The sequence below is a fragment of the Alosa alosa genome, chromosome 13, assembly GCF_017589495.1.
Source record: "Alosa alosa isolate M-15738 ecotype Scorff River chromosome 13, AALO_Geno_1.1, whole genome shotgun sequence".
In the NCBI taxonomy this organism is placed as follows: Eukaryota; Metazoa; Chordata; class Actinopteri; order Clupeiformes; family Clupeidae; genus Alosa; species Alosa alosa.
Genome location: NC_063201.1, coordinates 8,938,679 through 8,965,615, shown reverse-complemented (window position 1 = coordinate 8,965,615; position 26,937 = coordinate 8,938,679). Strand labels below are relative to the sequence as shown.

At 44.8% G+C, this 26,937-nt stretch overlaps 2 protein-coding genes across 3 annotated transcripts in view; both read right to left on the bottom strand.

Annotated features, from left to right (window-relative positions):
- The window catches only part of prpf31 (PRP31 pre-mRNA processing factor 31 homolog (yeast)), a 12,010-nt gene extending 8,787 nt beyond the window's left edge, over positions 1–3,223 (bottom strand). Inside the window, exons 1-8 of the mRNA XM_048260657.1 lie at positions 3,090–3,223; positions 2,480–2,695; positions 2,321–2,381; positions 2,133–2,216; positions 1,801–1,898; positions 1,177–1,283; positions 618–787; positions 1–121 (exon numbers count right to left, since the gene is read on the bottom strand). The exon at positions 1–121 is cut by the window's left edge and continues 37 nt beyond it. Of these exons, the coding sequence (XP_048116614.1) occupies positions 1–121; positions 618–787; positions 1,177–1,283; positions 1,801–1,898; positions 2,133–2,216; positions 2,321–2,381; positions 2,480–2,695 (857 nt within the window). The 5' untranslated portion in view covers positions 3,090–3,223. The remainder of the gene's footprint in view (positions 122–617; positions 788–1,176; positions 1,284–1,800; positions 1,899–2,132; positions 2,217–2,320; positions 2,382–2,479; positions 2,696–3,089) is intronic.
- A 1,152-nt stretch (positions 3,224–4,375) lies between these two features.
- Positions 4,376–26,937, bottom strand: lmtk3 (lemur tyrosine kinase 3). Of its 2 annotated transcripts, none has more exons than XM_048260766.1 (16): positions 26,379–26,937; positions 23,176–23,309; positions 21,922–22,069; positions 20,783–20,856; positions 19,812–19,930; positions 18,674–18,761; positions 18,169–18,317; positions 17,605–17,689; positions 17,114–17,235; positions 16,543–16,692; positions 9,408–16,242; positions 8,837–9,006; positions 8,258–8,391; positions 6,688–7,031; positions 6,468–6,549; positions 4,376–5,750 (listed from the first exon to the last, which is right to left on the bottom strand). In XM_048260766.1, exons 1-16 carry the CDS (start codon positions 26,464–26,466, stop codon positions 5,629–5,631), a joined length of 8,844 nt encoding a protein of 2,947 aa, XP_048116723.1. In that variant the 5' UTR covers positions 26,467–26,937; the 3' UTR covers positions 4,376–5,628. The 2 variants fall into 2 exon arrangements, with proteins under 2 accessions (XP_048116723.1, XP_048116724.1); XM_048260767.1 differs by having other exon boundaries at positions 21,922–22,066.

The window sequence follows — 26,937 nt, the reverse complement described above, 5'->3', positions numbered from 1 at the left end:
TAGCCTGTATGGGGGAGCAGAGAGGTGCTGCTGAAGCCGGAAAGGGTCTTCCGCTGGGCCCCCAACAGCATCAGGTTACATGCCGGCATCTTGGAGAGGTTAGTCAGGCCACCAGCAACACCTGGAAAAGGAGGGAGAGGGAGAGAGCGAGAGAGTGTGATTGAGTGAGTGAGAGGGAAAGAGACAGAGAGAGAGGCAGAGAGACAGAGAGAGAGAGAGAGAGAGATTTCTTGTGAGATTGTGTGCAATCCTGTGTTTGTCTGTGTAAAAATACAGGCTGACAGGTTAAGTGGCCTCTACACACCCTTGATGATACACTGTACAGGGGGCAGCTGTGGCCTACTGGTTAGCGCTTCGGACTTGTAACTGGAGGGTTGCCAGTTCAAACCCCGACCAGTAGGCATGGCTGAAGTGCCCTTAAGCAAGGCACCTAACCCCTCACTGCTCCCCGAGCGCCGCTGTTGTTGCAGGCAGCTCACTGCACCGGGATTAGTGTGTGCTTCACCTCACTGTGTGCTGAGTGTGTTTCACTAATTCACGGATTGGGATAAATGCAGAGACCAAATACTTATATGTACATCTCCCTTTAAGTCTCAGGACAGCAGCACTCAACTCACCCATAAGTTTAGCTGCGGTCGACGCCCCAACTATGATGGACAGATTTGGGGCAATGAACGACATCCTGGATTCCACGTACTCATAGATTCTGTGCTTTGATTGGTTCAGCTCCAGAGCCATGTCGCAGGCCTCCTCCAATCGCTGGAGCTCATCGTCTCCCAGCATCACCCTAGGGAACAGCAGTCAAGTTTTTTAGCCTGGGATTCAGACTTAAAAATAAACAACAGCCACACATACACACAGCACTGGGAATGAAACTGGGGCACACTGAGTGCCAGAGCCCTCAGACACTTCTCAATCACGGAGGAACCCCCTCCCGCCCCCCGGCCAGATAAGCACCGGATCTGGGTCAGAGCTATCTGCCTTCTGGGGAGATTATCCATGATAATGAAAGTTGTACATTTGCGTCCACTGCCTGAGTATACCAAAGTATTCCTAATCATGTGAGGTAAACCCTCTGCCGGACTCGAATCTTTTACTTTTATCCCCATGTGTGATGTAAACCCTGATACCCCGATCCGCCCTGGCCTGTGAGTAGTGGCTCTCTGCTGTGCTTACCCCTGAGTGGTGGAGGCTGTGACACTGACCACCATGATGGTGGCGTTGGTGAGGATCTGCTGGAGGTTCTCATTGTTCTTGCACTTGTCCAGGTTGTTGCCCAGTTCCTGAGGACAAGCAGAGAGGGCCATGGTCAGCCATGATGATGCATCAATGTCAGTGATATCACCTATGGTCATCCCTGATACCACTTCAGACATGAGTCCACTACATAAATGAATCTTGCCTCTCACTAAATGTACAGGCCACAATTCTAATCCAGTATACTTTTGTCCAATTCATCTGATTGCTTCTCACAGTCTCTAGCTGTCCATTCTAGATGTGGTCTCTTAAAAGTGTGTGTGTTCGTACAAGCCTGGCTCTGTAACCGGGAAACAAACAAAACAGCTTGGACCAAAACATACATGGTAACAATACTGCTCTTGACTCACTGGACAAGGGGTGTCATTTGATTGCCCGCTGAACTACAATATTAATAACCTTGCTGCAGAACCACAGACTACTGTACCTGTCCTGTACATGTTCTATGGTACTAAAGTCATCCCATACAGATGAAGTCAGTTTTTGCCAAGTGACTGTTTCAGAACAGTCATATTATCTCTGCTGTTTGTAGAAGTGTCTCACCTTAACAGTCCTGATATAGTCCAGTGCGTTTGGGACCAGAGATTCAAGCTCCGGGAATCGCTTGGAGTACTTGTCGCGCACAAATTTATGAATGATATCTGTGTGAGAGAGAGGGTATATGAGTATATGTCAGAAAACAACAAGGGCATTAACCTACCGTATGTTGAAAAATGAAGCAGGATGTTCTGATGTTCCCCTCCACATTTCTAACACCAGCTGACAGCAGAACACATTCAACCCTGCACTAGATCCACTCCAGAGAAAGCTTATGATGGCAGGAATCCCACATGCCATCTTATTTTTCTTAGCTAAGACAAACTACAGGAACTCACTCAGTTCATTGTCAATTTCCACGGTCAGGTTGTTGGCAGCAACGATCAGCTTGTACTCCGGGTCTGACTCAACAGGTCCAGACACTGTGAATGGGGAAATAATTGAATCATAAATTGAAAAAACATTAAAAGGATAACCGTGCTGAAAGATCTCTATAACAAGGCAGATAAAAAAAACGACTACCAACCTTCTTTGGTCTGTTGCTGTTTGGCAACATATTCTGCAATTTTCTCCGTGATTTCTGAAAACTGGGTAAAATGCATAAAGGAGTTCAGCTGTCTGACAGACCAGTCACATGTGATCGATTTTAATAGGTAATTGTACGAAAATACGTAAACAAACTCACAGGTTTGCTGTGGCGTAATTTTGCAATAGATGTGACACTTTCCGCCCCACTGTAATCCAGCTCCATCTCCTCGGGGATATCCTCTAGGCCGGCTGCAACCACACTCTCTTCGACCTCTCCGTCGCTTCCTCCACCTTCCTCGCCAGGATACAGTCCATCCTCTCCCTCGTCACCGGCCTCTTCCAAGTCAGCGAGCAGTTCGTCAGCCAGAGACATCTGCAAACGAAGAGTACACTTATGTAGCAATTGACGTACATACGCTCTGTGCATGTCCATCACAAATGTCTTCTAGAAAACTATTAATACGGCACATCTGTGCCAAACCTGTATTCGACTATGTAGCCTAACCCAAATAATCAACTATAAATAACCTACCTCTTAATATGATATAATGATTTATGTGGCGTTATCGAACAGGCGGTCATATACTCATATAACTGACATACATTATTAATTGAAATACACATGAGAAACGAAAAATGAGCTAGATGTAAACCAGGTGCTCGTTTTATTTCAATCATATCATACATACACAGCACAGTTAACGTTAGCGAACAGGTTTAGTGACGTTAGCTAGCTTAAAACGTATTGCACGAAAATGAAACCGTACCTTTTTAGCTTATCTCCAGTAAAACTATAAGAACTACTCCAAGAGTGGTACGTATAAGAATAACTGAGAAGTCTCAAGCGTCTTGTCTGTAGTTTCCAGCAATGTTGAATTCACAATTCAAGACGTTCATGCGTCGTCGAGTCGCAATAAATATACGTCATCGGTAAAGGGGCATGATGGGAAAAGACAACTGATTGCCGATTTCCCAGTAAAGCATGAATGCAACAAAATAGCAATTGTGAGGTGATTGTTAAAATGTGGAATCTGCAAAATTGTTAAAATGTTGAATCTGAATTTGTGGTGATTTTATTTAAGGCATGGGCCGGGATGTAGTCAGAGACTTTCTAATGAGGAGACATTCTCTGGCATAGTTCAATATTTATATTTGGCCTACACAGCCCTTGGCATAGCCTAGTTATAAGCTAAACCACACAAACATGAATGCAATTATATATAGGCTACAAAATAGCAATTGGGAGGTGTGGAATCTGCATTTGTGGTGATTTTATTTCAAGGCATGTAGACATAGACTTTCTAATGAGGAGACAGCACACAAAGAATCTCGCATAGAAATGTATGGTGTTAGTTCGTAAGGCAAATAGCCTATGGCAGTTGTCTATGTTGTAAATACATCGTGCCAGTCGTGTGTTGTGATCTCGGAGCTACTGCGCAGCTGGCGAGGTTGGTGTCGTGACACTTTGCGCACGCGCAGTTCTGCCTGAAATAAATGCCCGATAAGTGCCCAAAGTGCGTTGTGGAGTGGAGGGACTTGCCAAACATAAAAGGACTTTGGGATTGTTTACTGTCTCTATGGTTCTAATGTAAATGTAAATCAGGTTTCTAGGCCAAGTACTTGCGTAAGCTGTACAAGGAAGTTGGTCTCTGCATTTACCCCATCCGTGAATTAGTGAACACACAAAGCACGAAGTGAACACACATGCCCTCCTTCTCCATAGGTTCTACCCTATTGGAGAAGGAGGGCATGAGAGACACTGGTGGGGGGACAGTAGGCAAATAATAATATTATGAATTAATCTTTCTTGAACTTTCTTTTTTATCCATGATTTCAACATGTAGGCCTACTTTATTCTGGCCTTATTTATACAGTCTATTATTCTGACACTGATTTGACAACCCCATGTGACAAGCATTATCTTTCTTTATCTGAATGTTTTTTTTTTATGTCTGGTCCACACTGATTTTTCTTTTGGTGATGACAAGTCCACATGTCAACGCATGCATCTTTGCATAGCCTTTTAACAAGTAAGAACACTGTAAACACTAAGTTATAAGACAGTACAATTTATTGTCATCAAACAGATCCATAAATGTTTCACAGTTTTCATGTTGTTTTTATTTCCCCAGCTTTATACAGTGTCGTGAGATTTGTTATTCAAACAATACAATATCAAACTGACGCTGAAACAGACTCAACATATGCTGGAACTAAACTACTATGGAGAGGTGTACAAAATGAAGGAGTAGATTAGTAAACTTATATTATATTTGCAAATTTAATTTTTTGTCATGCTAAGCTACATTACTTGAAAAAATATGGCAAAGAAATATAGCATTACTAAAAAATAAATGGTAAACACACAATAAGACACATTCTGTACATAGCGACAGCTGACATCTACAAAAGGCTACAACTAATGTAAAACATGTGAAAGCATTGAAAAGATATGGGGAAATATTTTACTGTACTTTTGTTGAAGAGAATTCATAGACCAAAAAAGGTCTTAATTGGCAAATGTAATATCTCAAAAATAATGTGATTCTACATCATTATGCAATCCTTAGGAGCAGGCCAACCAAAACAAACAAATAAAACAATTAAATTAGTAAATAAATTAATTCAGTAATAAATGAATGACCAGATAAATAAATAAACAAATAAAACCTCATGAATCCATGTTTAATCTTTGCGTGCATTCTAAGAATTCATCTAAAATAAATAGCTCTAAAATGAGGTTGTATACACCTGTAAGAGTCACTATCATTAATTTATACAAATGATCAGAGAGTACTGCACTTTTAATAGTCATGTTCCCTTCCAGCTGAAGCCAACACAGATGACGACTGCCATGAGAACAAATTTACAAATGCAAGTTAGATTAATTCAAGCTCACACGTAATAGGGGAAAGAAAGTGCCTTAAAATACAAAGGTTAGATGCTCAAAAATACAAGCTGGTACACGAGAGGACTCCCATTGCATAGCTGTTAGACTATTAGAGAATGGGCCAACTCCAGACTCTTCAGCAATGTGAGTTACTGACACATATGGTCATTCATTTCTGTCTATATGTTCCTCAAACATGGCGTTGAGGGATATTGAGACATATAAACAAACGTCAAGAATCCTGCCAACAGTAAATCCTGGGATGCTTCCAGTTTCAGTAAAAGGAGTCTTTCTGTTGCCTCATTTAAAAAATAACAGAGAGTAGTGGCATCAGTGCTAGGAGGGGTAGTGTTGAATAACGTAGGACCCCTCCAATATTGACTGACAGCTCGGTCCTTACATTAGAGACTATGTAATCAGACTAAGTGAGGATCGTCAGCGGGACTAACGGTGAAACGGGATGATGTCACACGGGAGGAGCCGGTGGGAGATCTTGCTTTTGTGGAATGGTCTCTGCTCTTGCTCATCTTGCTTGTACCTGATGCAAAGAAATGAAACATAAACACTCTGTCTGTATACATATTAATACACTGTTATGATGAAATACTTTCAGTTTTGCATGTAAGACGTGGGTCCTTTGCTCACTGGAAGCGTATGAAGATCGGTGTCATTCATTCAAGATTTTTTCTGTTATAATAGGAGGTGGTGACAAAAACACACATAATACATCACTTAATAAGTCAAAGAAATATTTCAGACGGGACTGACCTCTTTGTATAGCATACAGAATATATATGCAAATGAATGTCAGATTTGTGTTTTACTATATCAAAACATTATGAATATGTGACTGAATGATTGATTTTTAGCATTTCACATTAATGTAACAGATCTCACCATAAAAGAATCACCCTGTAAAATGCGGAAAGGCTGTATCTGTAACATTTCCCAAGTTAAAAATAAAGGCTGTAAATAATTATACTACTCCAAAGCAAAGCTTTGATCTGTTCAAATATGTGTTCTGAGTGGGTGGGCTGGAGGCAATGCCTAATTTTAGCCAAAAAACAGGACAAGAGTTCATCATTCTAAAGGAAAATCTACATGACAATAACAACAATGAATCTGTGAATTCTATGTAGGAAAGAAGTGATTCACACACATTCTGTAGTCTGTTTTTATAGCACTTTCCACAGACTGTGATCATACCTTCTTATAACTAGATAGGCATGTGGGTATATTTTCAGAGCGGACTCACCAAATCCATCAAAATGAGACTTTCCAGGTGCTGATGGACTCGTGGGAGTGGAGCAAGACCCCAGCTCATTTGTTGGAGTTTCCTGAAAGACAATATCAACAAAACAAACAAAAAAAGCATTAGAGAAAATGCTTATAAATTGATGGTATTTGGCTGATAACATCACATTTACTGACTTGACGAGATATACATCCTGTTAAAAATAATTTAGATAGTGTACCTGATCAAAGAGGTAGACTGTGACATCATCAAAAAAGGACACGTTCCTTCCCCTGTCCCTGTTCTCTTTGTCTACCGGTTCTCGTGGCGACTTCAGTAAACTCCTCAGCCCCACTCTCTTATCAACGTCAGTCTCCGTGACAACAATCACTCTCCTGGGCGTCTCATCGTCCTGCTCCTCCTCTTCCTCATCTTCATCAGGATCACCTCCTATTGGTAGCCCCCTCCTTCTCCCACTTCTGTCTCTGCTCTCCCCCCCTTCCCAAAAGCCTACCTTAGGATTGGGGGACAGAGGGAGGGAGAGAGCGAGTGGAGGCAAGGAAAGGGAGAGACGAGCCAGTTTAGCTGAAAGAGAGGATGGTATGATGACGGAGCGAAAGACAGAGAAAACTGTGAGGTCTCACTGGAGGTACCAGGTGCAATGATCAGACATCAACAGCACTGTCCTAACAGCCAATATCAACAGTACAACTGTGGGCCCAGAGGAGGCTTAAAGGCATCCTATGTAAGTTTATTACCTTAATATAACAGCTTTGAAATCATTTTGATGGTAAACAAACTTGTAATAGGGAGATTGGTGCGCCTTCCCTGCCGTATCCTACCCATATACCTGTATGTGGAGGACCAGCCTTGCAACTTCGCTGCATGGTGATGGGGACAAGGTTTACAGGTTGTGAAAACAGGCTGGCTGCGCTAGTATACCTTTTTGAACAAAGAGCGTTTTGCACAAATATAAATATTGTGCTGCAACAGCCTAGGTACATCTAATCTGCAAATGTTGTAATTGTAGCAGAGTTATCTTGCAAACTTCCTTGAAATTACACGGACCTCAAGGTAAGGCAAGGCAAAGCAAGGCTAACGTCTTTGCCTCATAGTCATAACCAAAGATTCTAGAGCGGAGCGCTCATAACCCTATGTGTTGTTTAAAAAGGATTCCAATTCACCCCCCTTTTAAAATATACACAACTTGTTGTTTTCACACAATTTGAAGCCTATCTTTATGTGATAAAGGTAGGCCTATTGAATGTGATTCGGTATATGACCTGGTACCTACAAACGCGAAATAAGCATAAATATCTATGTGCATTTTGAAAGAACATGGTAAAAGGATTTCAATTCAGCCTCCCCCTCCTCTTTAAATATGCACAACCACATTAAAGTAATGCTAACATTATGTAAAATGGTGACATTAAAGTTTCAAATGGCGGCCAAATAACATTTTTTGTTATTGTCGCTGGCTCCGCTCTAGTAAAAACACATGTAGAAAGCTTTTGAAATATTGGACTACTATATTTGCACTACTAAATTTTCCCAAGGACAGCCTACCGGTATTTGGAGTTCTGTTTAATTTGTCTGAAAATGTTAACCATGAAGTCATTCCCTCTCATTAGTCAGATTACCACACAGCTGTCTCTAGATGTTAAGACCTTCTTTTTCTGACCCTTGGAGTTGTCCTCATCATCAAATCTGGGACAGGAATGCCAAACATTCCTACTTCAATGGTATCAGAAAACCAACACTGCCAAGATTCCAGGATGCTTTGCTTTGCTTATTGCATCCTCTCACGGTACCTTTCATTGCCTGGTTTGCGGCCGGTGGGGAAGGAGTCATCTCGGGCTGCTCAAGAACAGTCAGTGGCTCCAATGGGGCCTCAGCAGCCTCCTTCTCCAGCAAAGACGCATCAACCGCCTCAGGCTTCTCTTTGCTGTGGGCATCAGAAAAAGGGCTTTTTTTTAGATGAGACAGTCTAAATTTGATCATTACATTTATTTAAAAGCATTATGTGGTTCATGTATAGTATGTAGATTATCATGTACTTTCACCCAAAATGAAGGTACAGGTTGGAGGACTTTTATCTTTCCTCCAAGGAACTTCAGAGATGTTTACTTAAGTGGAATCAGATGTTCTAGTCCATAAAAACCTGCAACCACAAGCGGCCCCCATTTGGATTGCACAAGATTGCACACCCCTGAATTTAAACAACCAACCAGCCTAATACCTCTATAAATAGCCTATCCTTGTCAGACTGTTTTACCACCGGGACACAAAACTCAGCATATCCATTAGGCCACACAAAGTCTGCCGCATGGTTATCACAGAAGCATTCGTATAGTTTATCATCGCCCTGACAGGGAGTTGGTCAATCTTACCTCTTGGTGGTTTGTTTGTCTGCAGTGCTGTTGCTCTCCTCTTCCTGCTCCGTAACAGCGGTATCACTCCACGGTCTTAGAACGACACTGTCGCTGACCGTGGCGGGGCCCCAAAGGACGTTGGTTTGAACGTTCTCACTGAGTGAGTACTGTAACCTCTCTTCACACACCTGAGAGAGACAGAAGAAACTTTCACAGATGACCGTTCACATGTGTGCGTTCTGTTTGGTTTTGAATACTTGACTGCTTTAAAGGAGCGATGTGGAATACTGTTTGATGTGACCTGTCTTGAACGCAGCCACACAGCACTCTCCCATTGACTTACAAAGCAGTATATACATCACCACGCACTGTACAAAGTGGCATCGCAAGACAGCAGGCCTGGTGCCATCTGGACGACACAGAGTAGACTGTTACTTCAAATTTTGTTGCCGTTTCTAGGTTATTTGTGAATGTTCTGAACTAAAAAAAACTCCACACAGCTCCTTTAAGGAGTATTATCACAATTTTGAATTACATTATTATTAATGTTATATTGTGTTGTTCAAAAGTGTCATGCTATTTCTCTTGCCTGCATCATGAGGCCATTCTTTGTGGGCATCGTTGACAGTGACTGTTGACCCTTTGCTCCCTCACCAGCATGACTTGGTGAGTGGTTTGATGTAGTCTGAAGAGTCTTTCTGTTAATGTCAGGAGAAAGACGCTTTCCCCAGGAAGACTCAGGACTATAGGTCTGATTAGAGCCATCATATCTTCCCTGCTCCTCAGAATTGGCTCGTAAAGTGTCTGACAAACAGTCAACATCCTTTTTCATTTCTAGTCTTCCAGAATCTTCTTCTTCCGATGGCTTAGCTGCCTCAGAGCACGTTGCGTCCTCATTATTACTCTCACTCCTGCTCTTTAGTCTTTGCTCCGGGGTCTTTTTCAGAGACTCCAGCAGCTCCAGGTTCCCCAGGAAGAGATCTCCGAGGGAATCCTCATCTCCAGAGATGCGGCACAGCTGCTCCAGTCTCTCAAAATCCTCCAAGGGCTCCTCCTCCAGGTCCTTCCACTCAGAGATCAACAGTTCAGGGATGGCGCCGCAGGAGCCGAGCGCAAGCTGTGGGTGGGTGGCCTTCTGGGAAAGGCTGGCGGTGTTGTTTAAGGGAGCTTCACTGGCACTGTTTGGATCTTTGTGGTTGTGCTCTTCTCTCAGGTCAGTCGACTCTGGTCTTTGCACAGGAAGGATGCTGATGTTGGCCGAGATCCCTTTGCTAATGGTGTTGACAACTGGAGGTGCTTGGGGTGAGACACTGGCGGGAACCTCGCTAGTTGGAGAAACTGTACGTTCTTGTTCCCGTTTGGCACCAAGGCCTGCACTGGTGCTGTCCACGCTAAGCTCACTGTCAGAGCTCACCTTGATCTCTATGTGGTGCACAACATTGGGGAAATTCGTGGGGCTTTGGCACTTGTCGTGTTGCGAAAGAGATGGAGGTACAGAATGAATTATGTCCTCAGACACCAAATCAGACATTAAACATTGTGTGTTACTACTGTGCATCTTGCAAGGATCAGCAGTGTTGGTGAGGCTGGGGCATGAAGGAGAATCAGACCTGCTTTCTTCCCTGACATCTTCAAAGACGCCATCCCCTGTCTTCTTTCTTTTAGTTGGTGGGCAAGCATGGTCTTCTGCATCCTCTATGCAAGCACTGTGATTTTGAATCTCGACCAAAGATTCACTGTTATGACCAGAGTCAGGAATGTGGCTTCTGTTTGTATCGGCTTCAAACCCTGCAGCACCAAAATCACTCTCACTGGAGTATGGCGTTTGAGGACACAGCTCCTCACTCCCATCTACAGTGTCTGTTACATGATTTTCCTTAAGTTTGTTAAAATTTTGATTCTCCTCTGCTTGACTATCTCCCAGAATGCTGTTGAATCCTGGGTACTTCTGGACTATAGTACAGCTATCCTCAGCACTGTCTGTATGTCTGATCTTGACTGAGCTGGGAAGGTCCAGACCGGGATTTTCTATGTTTTCAACTTCAATTTCCATAGCTTCTCCAGCTAAATCCACATGATTCCCCTGGTCTAGGTCTTCAATGTTCTCCTCTTCTTGCTGTATGTCTGCTTGCTGGAGAAGGTTGTGTGGCCCTTCAGAGACCGTAAAGTCTTGACTTATGGGTGTCTGCACTGAGAGTGATCTTCCCTCCACCTCAGCGTGGTCAGTATGTCCTTGTCTTTCGTCGTTAAAATCCTCCTCAAATTTCTGGCGTGCTGTGGGGTGAGGCTCGCTCTCTGCCAGCTCGTCGTTGGCTTCTGCGTCCCAGAATTCTCGACCCATGTCCAGGCCGTTCTTCTCTCCCCAGGCCTTTTTGCAAGAGCTCGAGAAAAACTCAGAGCCCAGCTCTGCCTCAGGCCTCCGAGTTTCTGCTGACGCCCACTGGTCATTCTCTGCTGGCCAAAGGTGCAAATTGTCTTGCTGGAAGCGGTGGCAGTCTAGCTCCCCTTTAACAAAGCCTCCTGTTCCCTCATCCTCCTCAAGGGTATTCCAGAGCTCTTGTGTTTTAAGCTCCAGCTCTTTAGCTTCTCCGTTGCTGTTTACCTCAGATGTCCCTGCTGGGCCTGAGGGCTCGCTCTGAGTAACTGGAACATCTCTCTCACCTCGCGATACCTCTTTCATTGAAAAGCACAGCTCTCCAGCTGCCAGCTGTTTCTCACACTCTGACTTCGCCATGGCTTTCACTTCATTAACGTCCTCTGAGTAACTCAGATTCCTCAGACCAAGCTCATTAGCATCGTCACTCTGCATTTCGAATGTATGAATGTCCTCTGTTGTGGGTTCATCACCACTTCTGTCAGAGAAGAGGGATCTGCAGGCATGTTCTTTTGAATCACTCATGTGATCCTCAAAATTCTCTTGCGCATTGTTACTGGGGTTGGAGTCATTTGTGTTAATATTGTAAAACCTTGACAGCCTAGACTCACTGCTGTCAGGATTCGTGCTTGTTGGCCCCAGTAACCCTTCTTGGCTTGATCCACTATTTAATTCCTTCAAAACTGAACCTGAAGTCACCTCATTCACATCTGGCTGAATTTCTCTGACTTCTTCATCCAACAGCTGTTGTAAATGACTCTCACTTTGAGGCTCAAACGGAGGGATTGTTTTCGGCGGCACTGACAACGGGTTTGCCTCAGATGGGTCATAGCATGTGTTGTCTTTTGACTGAACGTTGGATATCTCCACTTTGTCCATTTGTGAAAATGCCTCATAGCTTAGTTGGCTGTTGCAGCTGTATGGAAACCCTTTGAAAGGTTCATCATCCAAATTGGAGAACAACTTAGCAATAAACTCCTCATTAGCTTTACCTTGAGTGTCTTTCGATTCATTGATTGGCTCCTCTATCTCTTTGAGTCCATAATCATTACACTCAGAGGTGACTAAATCCTTCTCTATCATATTGTCCTTATTAAATACCATTTCTTCAGACCATCGGTGGTGTTTTTCCTCATCGGTTTCCATCTTGTCTTCCTCCCTGATGACTACAGCCTCATCATGCATTGTTCCTTCATGTCCCCTTTCATACTCGATCTCCATCTTCTCCTCGATCCCCACCAGTGTTCCCCTCTCTCCTCCTCGGCTGTTGCCTGGGCGGCCCAAGCCCAGTCCGTCTCCGACTCTTCTGGCTATTCCCTCTCCCGATTCCCAGTCGCTGTCGGAGAAGTAAGCCGAGTCCCTGTGAGGCGTCTCCGCACCCAAGGCTCTCCACCCACTGCTTAACCCACCCGCCATCATTAGGTCTCCAGCTGTTAGACAGTCTGTGGAGCTGGAGGCGGAGGTGAGGGTTGAGAAAGCAGAGTCGGTTGGCGTCTGCTGAGTGGATGTTAGTGGGGAGAAGCCGGAGTCGGTTGGGGTCTGCTGGGTGGATGTTAAGGGAGAGAAGCTGGAGTCTGTAGGTGTCTGTTGGGTGGAAGTCAACGAGATGAAAGTGGAATCAGTGTGTGTTTGCTGGTTAGCTGTGGTCTGGTGTGGAGAGGTTAGTGGCAAGAAACATGGATCTGCAGGTCTGATCTGTTGACTAGAGAGCTTCTGGTCACAGTCTGGTATCAAAGCCGAGGGCAGCCGGTTAGGTTTAGGTGACACAGAATTACTAGTGTGTACATCATCCCTTTCTTTCTGAGGAGAGACTGTGCTTAAATCGTTTGCAGAATCTACGGGATACGGCTTGGCTGTAGAATATGATGGGTCACAGGTAGGTGAGCTGAGGTGATCTGATATGTGTTGACCAATCTCAGTACACATTTCTGCATCACAGCCCTCAGTATCAGCCATACTTGTATCATTGGACAGATCTAGAAATGTGGTCTTATTTACACAATGCTTTGAATGCTCTACAGTGTTTTCAGTACCGGCTGCGATTACTGTGGACGTGTTAATGGTTTGTGCATTATTGCCCTCTTCGTTTCCCTCTACTGCATCAAATTGCTCTAGTACTCTAGTGCTGTTGCCTGTCAGCATGATCTCTGGTGGAGAGCTGAGAGGGAATCTAGAACTAAACACATCATCAATATCTCTTACATCTTCTCCAGTCCTCTCACTTGAATCAAGTGAACGTGTCTTCTCCTGATTCTCCTCTGGCGGCAGTACCTCACTGGCCTGTGTCGTGTTGGTCTCTGTGAAATTGTTCTGCGAAAATGAATCTTCTTTCGCACCAGGCAGACATTGGTCAGGAAAAAGACCATTTCTTGGCGAAACCCCAGATAATTCCAAGCTTCTGGGTTTGATGGCAGTTTCGTGGTTTGATGGAAAATGTGAACTGGTTGCATCTTTGCCAAATGCTTCTTCATTCCCTGACTCAGAAGGGAGGCAGGAAGAGCCAGGGCTGGTACTTTTCCTTTCCAGTTTGGCAGCATAATTTTCAGAACCTATTTGTAGTACTGGAATATCTGGACGCATGGCGACTTTAATTTCGCTCCTTTTTGCACGCTTGGTAACTTGAGCATAAATGGCCTCCTTCATATCGGCGGGTGCATTGTTTGTCCCAGTGCTTGGTCTCTCAGACTGGAAAGTTATGGTCTGCCCAGCCTCTGGGTCGATGCATATGGACTCATACTCAGGAGATGTGGGGGGTGTTGAGGCCAAGGCTTCTTCCTGCTTGCGTTGTCTGGTAATGATCTCTGTGAGAAACGTCTCAGCAGACTGGATCTCTTTCAAGAACTCCTCTCTGGTCATTTCTCCTTTCCTGCTGGATTCATTCTCTGCTTGCTCAGACATCTCTGATAGCAGAGATCGTGATCTCCTCATTCCTCTTGAGAAGGCCTCTTCAGCCTCAGCATAACTAGGCAGACCAGTGGGGCAGAGATTGGCGTTCTCATAGCTGTCCTCGCCCAGGTCTTCACTGTCCCTCCTCTCCGTGTTGATTTCAGTGAGGAACAAGTCCTTCTTGACGGATCCTTTCCCATAGTCTGTGCTTGTCAGAATGTCGCTGTCCCATGTCCTCGCTGCAGACCCGAGCTCTGTCACTAGGGACTGGGAGCGGCGCATCCCTCGCAGAGGAAAGTGAATGTTCCCAATGGTCTCTCTCTCTGCTTTTGCCTCTTGTCTCGTCTGACCATCGGGGCTCCATGTTGTGTCATCTATTTTGGAGTCTGTGGACTCGCTCACGCTGGAGATTTCTGTCAGGAACAGATGCATGGGAGACTTCCTGGCCGCCTCTGCCCGCTCCCTCATCTCCTCGTCCTCTCTCCATATGGCTGGCAGGATGGTGGCGAGACGGGACTGTGTGCGCTTCATCCCCCGGGACAGTAGCTCGTCAGTGGCAGAGTCACGTTCGTTCGCCAGGCTGGTGTGTTGGACGGTGGTCGCTCCGTGGAGTCGGGTTGGGGATTCGAATGGCGAGTCGTCCTCGTCCGAGTAGTTTGGGCTGGAGGAGGAATGTCTTTCGATTGTAGGAATTGTAGACTGGGAGCGAGTCATTTTTGAACGCGGAGAGTCTCTGTGGACCGGGGATTCTATGTCTCTCGACTGGGCTTCTGAAGCCCCCCTAGAATTGTACAAAGACTGTGAACGTGTCAATCCTTTGTCAAGGGGCCTCTTTTCGAGATAATCACAGGACAGTGGGTCTCTTTGTAAGTGCAATGATCTATAGCGACTAGTGTAAGGTTCCCCGGGGTAGTAAGGAGCCCGATGGATTCTGTAATGGGGAGGGAGGGGTGGGGGGCAGGTTTGGGGCGGGGGGTATACGGAGTGGCCCCCAGAGGACTGGGGTATAGAGGGGGAGAGAGAGGGTGAGGGGGGCATAGTCTGGCGATGGCGGTGCAGCCCTAAATGGTCAAAGGTAGCCTTTGGCACTGAACAACTTCCTCCATGCCCCTTGCCAAGTGGGTAGGAGGTGCCAGGGTAGTGACCCAGTCCAATTAGTCGGTGGTACCCAACAGGCGGTGCTGGCAGGGGACGAGAGTGGAGGAGGTTACCCGCGGTGGGCGGCACGGTACGGGGCTTTGGGGGGAGGATGGGCCCTTGAGAGCCATGGGACTGCCTTGATCTCCCCTCCCTCTCACTCCCCCTTTCTCCAATGTCTACCACAGTGAAGTCTGTGACTCTGTTGCTGCTCTCCTTGCTGAACTCCACCACGCCAGTGTTTGGGACCAGCACCTGGATCTCGCTAGACCTCACGGTTTGTACCGTCTGGACGGAACCTTGTCCTTTCTCTTCCTTTCCCAGCATTCCGCTCTGAAGCTCCACAAGCTCCAAGTCCCCGGGGGAGGTGGACTCTGTCCTTTGAGAGGGCACTTTGCCTTTAAGAGTGGGGGACCTGTCCTGGGGAGTGTGCTCCTCCAGCCTGATGTAATACTCGCTAGCAAGGGAAGGGCTCCGAGCACTGATCACCGGGACAACGGTAGGTGTGTCCAAGGACTGCCTGTGCGTTGAATTAGGAGTTGGGATTGGCTGAGGTGGTGGGAGCGGTTTGTAACCTTTCCTTCCGTGGGCTTTCTCCCAGAAATACTCAAAGTTTAACCCTTTGCTGGTCTCCGTCACGGTCAGGATGTCATCGAGCTCAGAGGAGGAGGGGGCGATGCTGTTTCCCACCGGGTCCAGCAGAGGGAAAGAGCCGTTATGACCCCGGTAGCCGTTATCGTCCCTCTCGTACTCCCTCTCGTACTCTCTCTCCCTCCGTCTCTCCCCTGCCACTGTCTGGAAGGCTGGTGGGCGGAGGGAATCCCACCGCCTCTCAAACGAATCCTCGCTCTCCCCTCTTCTCCCTCTCTCGTCCTCTTCCTCGTACTCTTCTTCATCCTCGTCATCACCCATGCTTCTGCGGCTCACTCGGCGCTCTGCAGCCAGCAGAGAGGATAGGAGGAGGAAGATTTCGGCGATTGAGGGACGCTGAGATGATGGCAACCAGCAAGACTGCATGACCTCATACCTGAACAAACACAAAACAGCAAGATTAACATATCGGAGTAATATGATATATTCATAGACATAATGATATATATGAAAAATAATGTAATGCTTTGCCTTAATGCCATGCTTTAACAATTTCATAACAGACTATTAAGCATGTATTGTCACAGATTTTACATTTAAAACATTCTATTTTTAAATCATATATTTAATGTTCATTTAGGAAAGTATTTATTGTTAATAATTAGCATATTGGATACAATGTAATTATTGTGTGTGTTCATTCTACTGAATGTTTTCATGCCGTTGCTGGACTGACCAGTAGTCTGCATGGGAGAGTTTGAGTCGTGGCTGAGCCAGTGTGATCTGTCGCTCCCTGATGACGAAGGTGAGAACCTCCTCATCGCTCAGGTGTCTGTGGGGCTGGGAGCCGAACTCAAACAGCTCCCAGATCACCACACCTAAAGACCTGCAGGGTGGAGGAGAGAGAGAGAGGCGATGAACATGATGCTCATAAGCAACAAGGAGCAGTGACTCAGCAAAACACTAAGCCACAGTAGACAAAGGGTAGGCTGATTCAGAGCACTAAAACATTCACTCAAACACAGAAAGTTCTCTTTCAGAACACTAGATTGGTGGTGGTTAATGAAGTTCCTCCTTCACTGTGAAGCGCTTTGAGTGTCCCGAAAAGCCCTATATAAATGTAATGTGTTCTTGTTGTAGAATGGTTATCATTGTTATTATTTTGAATATATAGGATATGTAATAATCCACATAAAATGGTAAACACTGTAATGTGTGACAAAATTGCACAGACTATATTGAACAGACATCAATAAGACAACATAAATAAAAAAATACATATATTGTGTTGAGTATTTTTTCCGTACCAGACATTGCTGGTCTTTGTCTGGTCAGTGACAATCAGACTTCCTCTGTATTCCTCCAGCAGCTCTGGGGCAATCCAGCGGAGAGGGATCCACAGTTTATCTGGTGTTAAGTAATAGTCCTCCTAATACGTGTACACATTCAGATACAGAGAGATGAGTGAAAAACATGACACTCTTGGGTAATACTGTATTATGATATGATATGATAATATGAATAATATACAGTATATAATACAATCTGATAATACGAATGACATGTTAATATTCATGCTTCAGTTGCACCTTAGTTATGCTTTTATTTTGTTTAAGCCATACATTGTATAGACTGATGTACTACATACTACACATACTACACTACTGATGTATATTTGGATGTCCTGTGCATATGATGCACTGTAGATGAGAATGGCACATGGCATATATGTGTATGTTATGTCTAATATGATGTATATGTGTATATGATGAAGATATGTAAGGCACAAGTTAAATACCTTGTAGTGGTTGTGTGACAGACCATAATCTCCTATTCTAACAGTGAGGTCAGATGTGAGGAGGCAGTTTCTTAGAGCCAAATCACTGTTTAGACAAACAAAAGAAAGAAGGAAAGAAAAGCAGCAGATATCAGACAAAAGGAGACAGGATATTAGAAATCAAATCATGCTTAAAGGGATACTCTCTTGTTATATTCTGACAGCTATTAAATAAATAGATTGTCAATAAATTCTCTTAAATTATCTTAAAATGAAAATTTGAACACGGCCAAACTGACTTGACTGATCGGCAACTTCAACAGATGTGGGGATCGCTGTCCTCTAGGTATTTTTCATTTAGTAGAATAATGCATGGATTCCTACTCTGTGATGGACCTTAATGCAATATCTAAAGACTGCATTTTCAAGGCAGCAGCTGAGAAGCTGCAAAATCGAACTGATTTTGCTATCTAATAAGGGCATTGTAGGTGCTAAACCTAATCACTAATCACACAAGTCTAACCTCCATCTGAAGTCCATCTTGCCATTATAAGAAATTGATGCACATAGAACTGACTCTCATACCTATGGATGTAGTTGTTCTCATGCAGATGGAGAAGGCCAGAGGTGATCTCAAAGGCCATCCGCTGCAGGGTCAGCAGGTCACGACTCAAAAGGTCAGGGGTCATGCCATCGGACTTCCTCTGAGCCCTCAGATACCTCTTCAGGTCGCCCTGGAAACCACATTAAGAGGCCTAAGTGAGCCATGAATTATTCCATGTATCAAGTTGATGATGCTATCAGATAGGGAGCTTAAGATCGTATAAGACAGCTAGTACAGCTGCATTGGTATGCCACTGCAACACATGAATATTATGTATATAATGATTAGTTTATGAATAATCAAGTTCAAGTTCAATATCTAACAGATAACTCTTGAGTTCTACTGGTACAACAGCAGTGAAATAATTGCTACATTATGCATCTTAAGGGGTTAAATTCAGTGTAATGCGAGACATCTTGAAGAGGGCCTGTGTTATGAAGTGTTAATTGGATTAACGTTTGTCTTTATTTGTGTTGAGTGTCTCACCAGCTGGCAGAACTCCATGACCAACAGATAGGGGGTGATCTCACTGCACTGGCCCAGACACTGCAGGACATTTGGATGCTGAAGGCTTCTGGAAGTCAGAAACAGAACAACCCATGGCAATTAGACTAAAACTAGATAACAGGGTAATCACACACACACACACACACACACACACACACACACACACACACACACACACACACACACACACACACACACACACACATATATATGAATACACACAGAGAAAGAGAGTGACACAACACAAGCGCACACAGACGTAGGGCCAGCCGTAGCCTACTGGTTAGCACTTCGGACCTGTAACCGGAGGGTTGCCGGTTCGAACCCCGACCAGTAGGCATGGCTGAAGTGCCCTTGAGCAAGGCACCTAACCCCTCCTGCTCCCCTCCCAGCCGCTGTTGATACAGGCAGCTCACTGCTTGAGAGATTAGTGTGTGCTTCACCTCACTGTACACTGTGTGCTGTGTGTGTTTCACAAATTCACGGATTGGGATAAAATACAGAGAGACCAAATTTCCCTCACGGGATCAAAAGAGTATATATACTTATACTTATACACAAATTACATCTGTGCGCCCAAAATATTCACAGGTCACATGAAACAGACATAAATGTGGACGCAAAGGGGCAGACAGGGAGTGGCGCCACACGGGGGACGGTGGAAAATAGGGGAAGGACAGCGGGCAGCTGAAACAGAGAGAGCCCGAAGAGGAGAGAGAAGGACAGCGAGCCGGATGTAATTACCAACTTGAACAGAAGAAATAGGTCATGTGAGAACAGAGAAACACAGTCTAAAATGTGTCATGATAAGATCGTCAACTGGCTCCTCCTGCACACATTTATGATGCATAATCTAAAAAAGCCAAGTTAATCACCATAAAACAATACGTAATTAAAATGCTGTCGCATCATCATATTAATTACTCCTCTGTAGAATGTGAGTTGATTATCATATGGCAGTAAGCCTAAAAATACCTCAGTGGATATATGACCTGGAGTCTAATATACTGTACTCATCCATCATTTATGGCTGGCTGAGATTAACTGAGTTATTGAAAGTGCCACGCGTTGCACGTGATGAATCAAAATGGCGCCTGCGTGATGGGTTTCCTCTAACCTGTAGGGTTCTGACTCTGCCAGGAACTTCCTCTGCTCCAGTGGACTGGCACTGGCCCGCAGCTCTTTTACCACAGTCTGGGCGGAGCCGCAGTCCCCTAGCACCTCCGCCAGGATCACCTGAGGACAGGAACAAGTGGAACAAGTGTCATAAACATATATTATGACAGACAGAACAGGACAGGAGGGGGGAATGGGGGGCATTAAAGTAGTACAAGAGAGTGAATAGAAATGCATAGCAACAAAGACAGAACAGGACAGGAGGGGGAATGGGGGGGGGCATTAAAGTAGTACAAGAGAGTGAATAGAAATGCATAGCAACAAAGACAGAACAGGACAGGAGGGGGGAATGGGGGGCATTAAAGTAGTACAAGAGAGTGAATAGAAATGCATAGCAACAAAGACAGAACAGGGGAGTAAGAAAAAGAGGGTACAAGTGAGAAAGAAGTAAAAGAAAGAAAATAAAATGTATAGTTTGGTTGAAAAACAAAACGTATTGAAATTATTTTTGAAAATATGTACGTTTTTAACACTGGGTCTTAAAAGCAGGTGTAATGGGAAGATGCTGTGTGTGAGTGTGATGGAGGACGGTGGAAATGCTAGCAGTTAGTAGATGGACCTCAGAGATGAGAGCGTCCATATCCAGGTCACTCTGCCATGGACGAGTTAGAGAGAGAGACAGAGAGAGAAAATAGAAAACTCTGCCTAGTGCAGAAAGTGTGACCGAGTAGATTAAATGTTACTGTTCGATGGAGCCAACAGAAGACGGAAATTGGGAAGAAGATGAATAGGATAGTTGAGTGAGAGAGACACACAGTTAACTACACCACAGCTTGAATATTAAGTAAAAAGATGGTGTCACACACAAATACAAAACAAATGTAACACAGTGAAATGAATACATCTAATATGCATGCGCTGTGACTGGCACTTGATGCATGAATGCACTCAGGAATCAAGGGTGACATCTACCTTTCCAAACCAGCCATTTCCAATCTCTTGGAGATAGTTGAGTGCGTGCCTTCTGACACTTTGGGACTTAGAGTCTATGAAAAGACAAAAGCAATATAGAAAAAAAGATTTTACAGTTCTGCTGTTGAATGCATATACATTTGTATTATATGTTTTTATGTACAGTATACACGTGTGTGTGTGTGTGTGTGTGTGTGTGTGTGTGTGTGTGTATGTGTGTGTGTGTGTGTGTGTGTGCACGTGTGTGTGTGCAGTGTTGTGCATGAACGAGTTCAAAAGAACGCGTTCATTGAACACGCTAATTTTTTCGTGAACGTTGAACTGAACGCAACACATTTTTTAATAAAGAACTTGAACGTGAATTAGTTCACATTATGTGTCATGAACGGCAGACATCACTGTAAATGAACGTTGGAATTTGTTAACTGAGTGACATCTGTTTTCTCTTTTGAAACGCAACGAGAGAAAGTTCCTCCTTCCTGTATTCTCGCTGGTGCCGCTTAAATCATGTATCACCAGACAGAAATTTTTTGACATGTGTGCGCAATGCATTGCGGGCAACGTAGTGTCCGGCTGAGAATAGTTGAATAGCATACTGGCTTCCACACAACGTTACCCGTGATGAATTGCAGCAGAGCGGGGTAGGCATAGCAACGCCGCGTAGCAGGCAACGACGAGAGCGCCGAGGGCTGGATTTCATTGCACTAAGTATAGAACTGGTCTACCTTGTCTGTACTGCTGCAAGTTTCATCACCTGGTAAGAAACCCACAATTGCAGTGTCATGAGCAATTGTCTAATGAGCAGCTTAAAAGAACGTATAGTGATTTCTAGCTCGTAGTGTGAAAAAAAGTATTTATTTAAATATCTCACGAAAAAAGTAAAATGAACTGAACTTTGAACTAGTTCAGAATTAAAATTGTGAACTTTGAACGTGAACTGTTCACTTTGAGCATGTATGAACTGAACTTGAACTAGTTCAGAAAAGCTGTGAACTGGCACAACACTGTGTGTGTGTGTGTGTGTGTGTGTGTGTGTGTGTGTGTGTGTGTGTGTGTGTGTACGTGTGTACGCGCATGTGTGTGTGTGCGCGCATGTGTGTGTGTGTGTGTGTGTGTATGTGCGCGTGCGTGTGCCATACCCATGCCATTGGGTAGGGCAGAGTAGTTGGTCCGTTCCCTGAGAGGGAGGGTGTAGACCTCAGGCAGTGAGGGGCAGGAGGAGAGACTGTCCTCAGGCAGCGGACTAGAAGCTCCGGAACATTCCTCGCCCTCAGCATTGTCAAACTCCTTACAGAAAGAAAGAAAAGATTAACGACAATAAAGAAATAGGGAGAAAAAACTTAACAGCAAAAACATGGAGAGAGAGGATGACTGGGGTAAAGTAAAATGCGATGGCAACACATCTGTGTTTGAGAGAGAAGAAAACAACACATTTGTATGTGAGTGAGAATGCATAAAAACACAAGGGAAAGACGTGTGTGTGTGTGTGTGTGTGTGTGTGTGTGTGTGTGTGTGTGTGTGTGTGTGTGTGAGAGAGAAAGAGAGAGAGAAAGGGAGGGAGAGAGGAATGGAGTGAGAGGGGGCAATCAGTACACTGTGACATAAGTGCCATCTGTTGTGGAGCACACTTTGTGGGCCTCGCCGAGGATGTAAACATTCACACTCACATCCGTATCACTGTGCTGTGCATTCACCAACTGAACACCCCTCTCTTTCTTTTCAGATTACATGATTTATCACCCTCTCTACCTTTTCTCTTTCTCCTTCCCTCCCTATCACCCATACACACATACAGTACACTTAAGAGTTTACACACACACACACACACACACACACACACACACACACACACACATACAGTACACGTAGAGTTTACACACACATGCACACATACAGTACACGTAGAGTACACACACACACACACACACACACACACACACACACACACACACACACACACACAGTACACGTAGAGTTTACACACACACACACACATGCACATATTCAAGATTAAAACCCTTAAGCCAATTGACTTGACTGCGCCATGCGGTATCGGATTTTTAAAAAAAGGCAATCAGAACATCTTTGATGATGGTGGAGGTTATTGTCCAATGTTTATAACAATACAAGTGGCATTAAATGGTTCCTAGAGTGTTAATGAGTGTACACATAATACAGTGTGATTTTTGGATTAAAAGTTGGAATTGATGAATAAACGAGAGGTGGATAAACTCTAATAAGAGGTGGATAAACTCTATTTCTGAAATTTCAGAGCTGGATAAACTGTGTTTACTTGCGTTTAGCCTCCACTACATCCCTGCTTCCCCTCTCTCACACTTCACAAAGCCATAGTCCACATGCAGCATGCAGTAAAGAAATGAGCAGCTACTCACATTGAAGCCCACTCCTGTCCTCTTGCAGCATAGGCAGGTGAGCAAGAGCAGGACGAAGGACACCAGGCCGGAGCAGGAGATGAGGATGATCGCATAGGGTGGAGGGGAGAGAGAGCCGCTGCTGGACGAGGAGACTGAGGAGGAGGTGACAAAGAGGAGAGAAGGCACAGATGGGGTCAGTAGGCCTGTAACACCTCCCACACACACATGCACACACACACACACGCACATCGCACGCACGCACGCACGCACACACACACACACACACACACACACACACACACACGCGCACACACGCACACACGCACGCACGCACACACGCACACACGCACACACACGCACACCCACGCACACGCACGCACATGCACGCACGCGCGCACACACGCGCACACACACGCACACACACACACACACACACACACACACACACACACACACAGAAGCTGGCTCTGGAACGGATCGGGGCTAAATCTATTCCAGAGTCAGTTGCCGTTTGTGCCCTTTATGCCCTCAGTGGACAGTCCCAGACAACAGCATAGAGAGAGAGAAATGCACACGCACACACACACACACATACATGCCCTCCGTGGTCAGGACAGTCCCAGACAACGGCATAGAGAGAAAGAGGAAGGAGAAGCAGAGAACATGTTTGCATAAAAGAGAGAGGAATAGAGAGGAGTAGAAGAGAGAGGAATAAAAGAGAGGAATAGAGAAGAGAGAGGAATAAAAGAGAGGAATAGAGAAGAGAGGAAGAGAGCGGAGTAGAAGAGAGAGGAATAAAAGAGAGGAATAGAGAGGAGTAGAAGAGAGGAGTAGAAGAGAGAGGAATAAAAGAGAGGAATAGAGAGGAGTAGAAGAGAGAGAAATAAAAGAGAGGAATAGAGAAGAGAGAGGAATAGAGCGGAGTAGAAGGCAAAACAAAGAAAAGGACAGAGTGGATTAGGCAGGAAAGCTGGGAGGTCATACCAGACGCCTACTGTCAGAAGAGGAAGAGAAGAGTTCTTGGGTTACGGTAAGAAGGTAATACGGGTGAGTTTGGAAACAGACGAACCCAATGCACTTGTCTCATTGGGTAGCTTATTCAAAGGAGGAAGCACAGACTCTTCTAAGAGGGTTAGAAGGGAGCTTTGAAGCACACGAAGGAGAGACTACCAAACAGAAGTTGAAATCAGGAGAAGTCACTCTGGTTAGGGAAGATTAGGGTGGGGTGCTATTGAAAAAGGCTTTTTTAGAGCGGGGGCTTGTCTTTCGGAGAGGGGAGGGGGGGAGGGGCGCTAAGGAATGGAGTTTGGAGAACAGAGAGGAAATGATTTCAATACTGGGAGGGTGTCAGGTGAGAGAGGGAGGAGGGGCAGCTTTAATAGTGTACCTCAACATGGGCTGACTGTGGGAGTGAGGCATCTGTGAAAAAAAAAGAGAAGGCGGGAGGGTTGATGGTTAAAAGACCTGTCACTGTAGAGTTGCTGCTGCATTCCTGCACATCCATAGCCTACCGTAAACCATCACTCTAGAAAGGGGAGATCTGTGTGAAATCTGAAATGCCTCTTTTTATCGTTTCACATATGGAACATTGAAGGTTGCCAAGATGCACGCACTGAATTACAGTGTCTTCAAGACCAGCTAAGTCCACAGTCATAAGAAGTGCAGTCACATCGGCTCTGTCACACTCAATGAGTATCCTACCAAAAGCCAGCAGGGGCCTACATAGACCAGATGCTGCAAAAGCCACAACTGAGTATAACTTCACACCAAGAAGGCAACCACACCAGATGTTACAGCTGCAAAACACTTACATTTAATACCAAGGTGTAAAGTGATTAAGTGTGAGCACAACAACCTAGCACGGACTTCATGCACCTGATCTTTTTCATACACAAACCTCTGCTTTAACTGTAGGCTAAATCTGTGCAGAACGTTAACAATGCCAAATCTAACATCAAATACGAGGAATCCTAGGGGTCCTCATCGTCTTCTTTGCATCATTACATGGACCTGTTTATAAATGATTAATAATACGCGGGATTCCATCAGGCACGTGAGGATGCAATCAGCTGGAACGTTCCTGGAAATTCCGCGAGTCAGCCATGCAAAGCCATCATATATGAGCGCCGTTGATGCAGCACTTTCTCCCTATCAGTGTCCTAAAATAGGTGCTCACTTTGTTCTCAGTCCACAAGCTTCCACTACTGAGTCCCTGCATGTTGAAGTTCATTAGGCGTACTTCTGATTGTCGATCAATACTAAGGGGCATATGCTGGAATTCTTCGCTATATATCTGAAATGCCAACGCTAACGCAACGCAGTCACATATCGGCTGAATACATTTAGCCAACTAAAATAAAAAAAATATTATCACTCCTGCTATTATTTATTAGCAGTATTCTAGCCTACGCCGATGGAATATATCCACCATGGAAAAGGAACATGGAAAAGGAAAAAAACTAAAACCAGACCGTTTAAGTTTTAAAATAAATTAAACGAATTCTTAGCTTATTAAACGGCATTTTTCAATACCCCTTTTATTATAGCAATGGTGCATAGGCTATCTGCGCGTTTCCTCTGCTTTGGGTAGGGGTGTACATCCTCAGACAAATAAACACACGCGGCCTGTAAGGCGAGGCATCCTTGCACGTTATCATAACAATACAAATAGGCTACCAGAATATCACCCTAAATAAGCCTCATCTCATGGTGGGCTCAGGCTGTCCACTGGAACACAGGCCTAGCCTGATATTGCATAGGCTATGAAAACAAAGGCAAGTGGAAACCACAGGATTTAAATATTCAATCTGTCTACCTCAAGTAAAAACATAGCCACGGAGAGAAACCCGCATTTTTCTCGTCGTTTCGCTTATTTCGACTGATGTAGGCTATAGGGCAGTTTTGACCATGAGCATCCATTATCAGCGTCCAAATTCTATCCATGTTAGATATTGGAAGCATTTTCTGCGTTGATAAGGTTGCATTATGCTCTAATATCTCCCAAGTCTGAATAATATGATTTAATAGCCAAATGGAAGCCTATAGCCTAGCTGTCTTTCGTTGGAATAAAAAGAACACAAACAAACGTGGCTATTATATTTGCTTGTATTGCGAAACGGCCACAATATTTACCCCTTATTCATCGTCTCATACCCCCCCCTCTCCACCCCCAACTCCGTCTTTCTCCTCAGCATCATTATCATCACACCGACACCTCTCACCTTCTCTCTGCGGGGCTCCTAAAGCCCTCTCCGGGTTGAAGTAGGACATCATCCCCACCAGTACTATCATCCAGCACCGTCGTCGCATGGTCGCGAGATCCACCGAACCACCATCCGAGCGATGATCCCAACCTTAGTTCGTCTCTCCCAATCCGACCCCTACTCCCACCAATAAAGAAAACGACTCCTTGTTGTTGTGCCTCTCCGCTTCTCTCCGTCTGATTCGCCTTAATCCGCAATTAAACGCGCCATGCGAGATGCTCTATTGTGCAGCCACTTTACGCTGTTTTCAGCGATGAACATCATCTCTAATAAAGTGTCTATATACATTAAACCTTGGATACGTCGCGACTTAGAATACGTTTTTCCTAAAGCCTGAAAAAAATCCAAACATCCAGTAAGGTCATTGGATATTGGTATATGTTCGTTTTGGCTCCTCTCTGGTTCGCGTGTTTCCTCTAAAATCAGCGCCTACGTCAGACGCGTGTGATTTGGTAATATGTGACCATTCGAGCTGGTAGCTGCTGGTGTGCGGTCACCTCTCTCTTCTCCGCGCTCT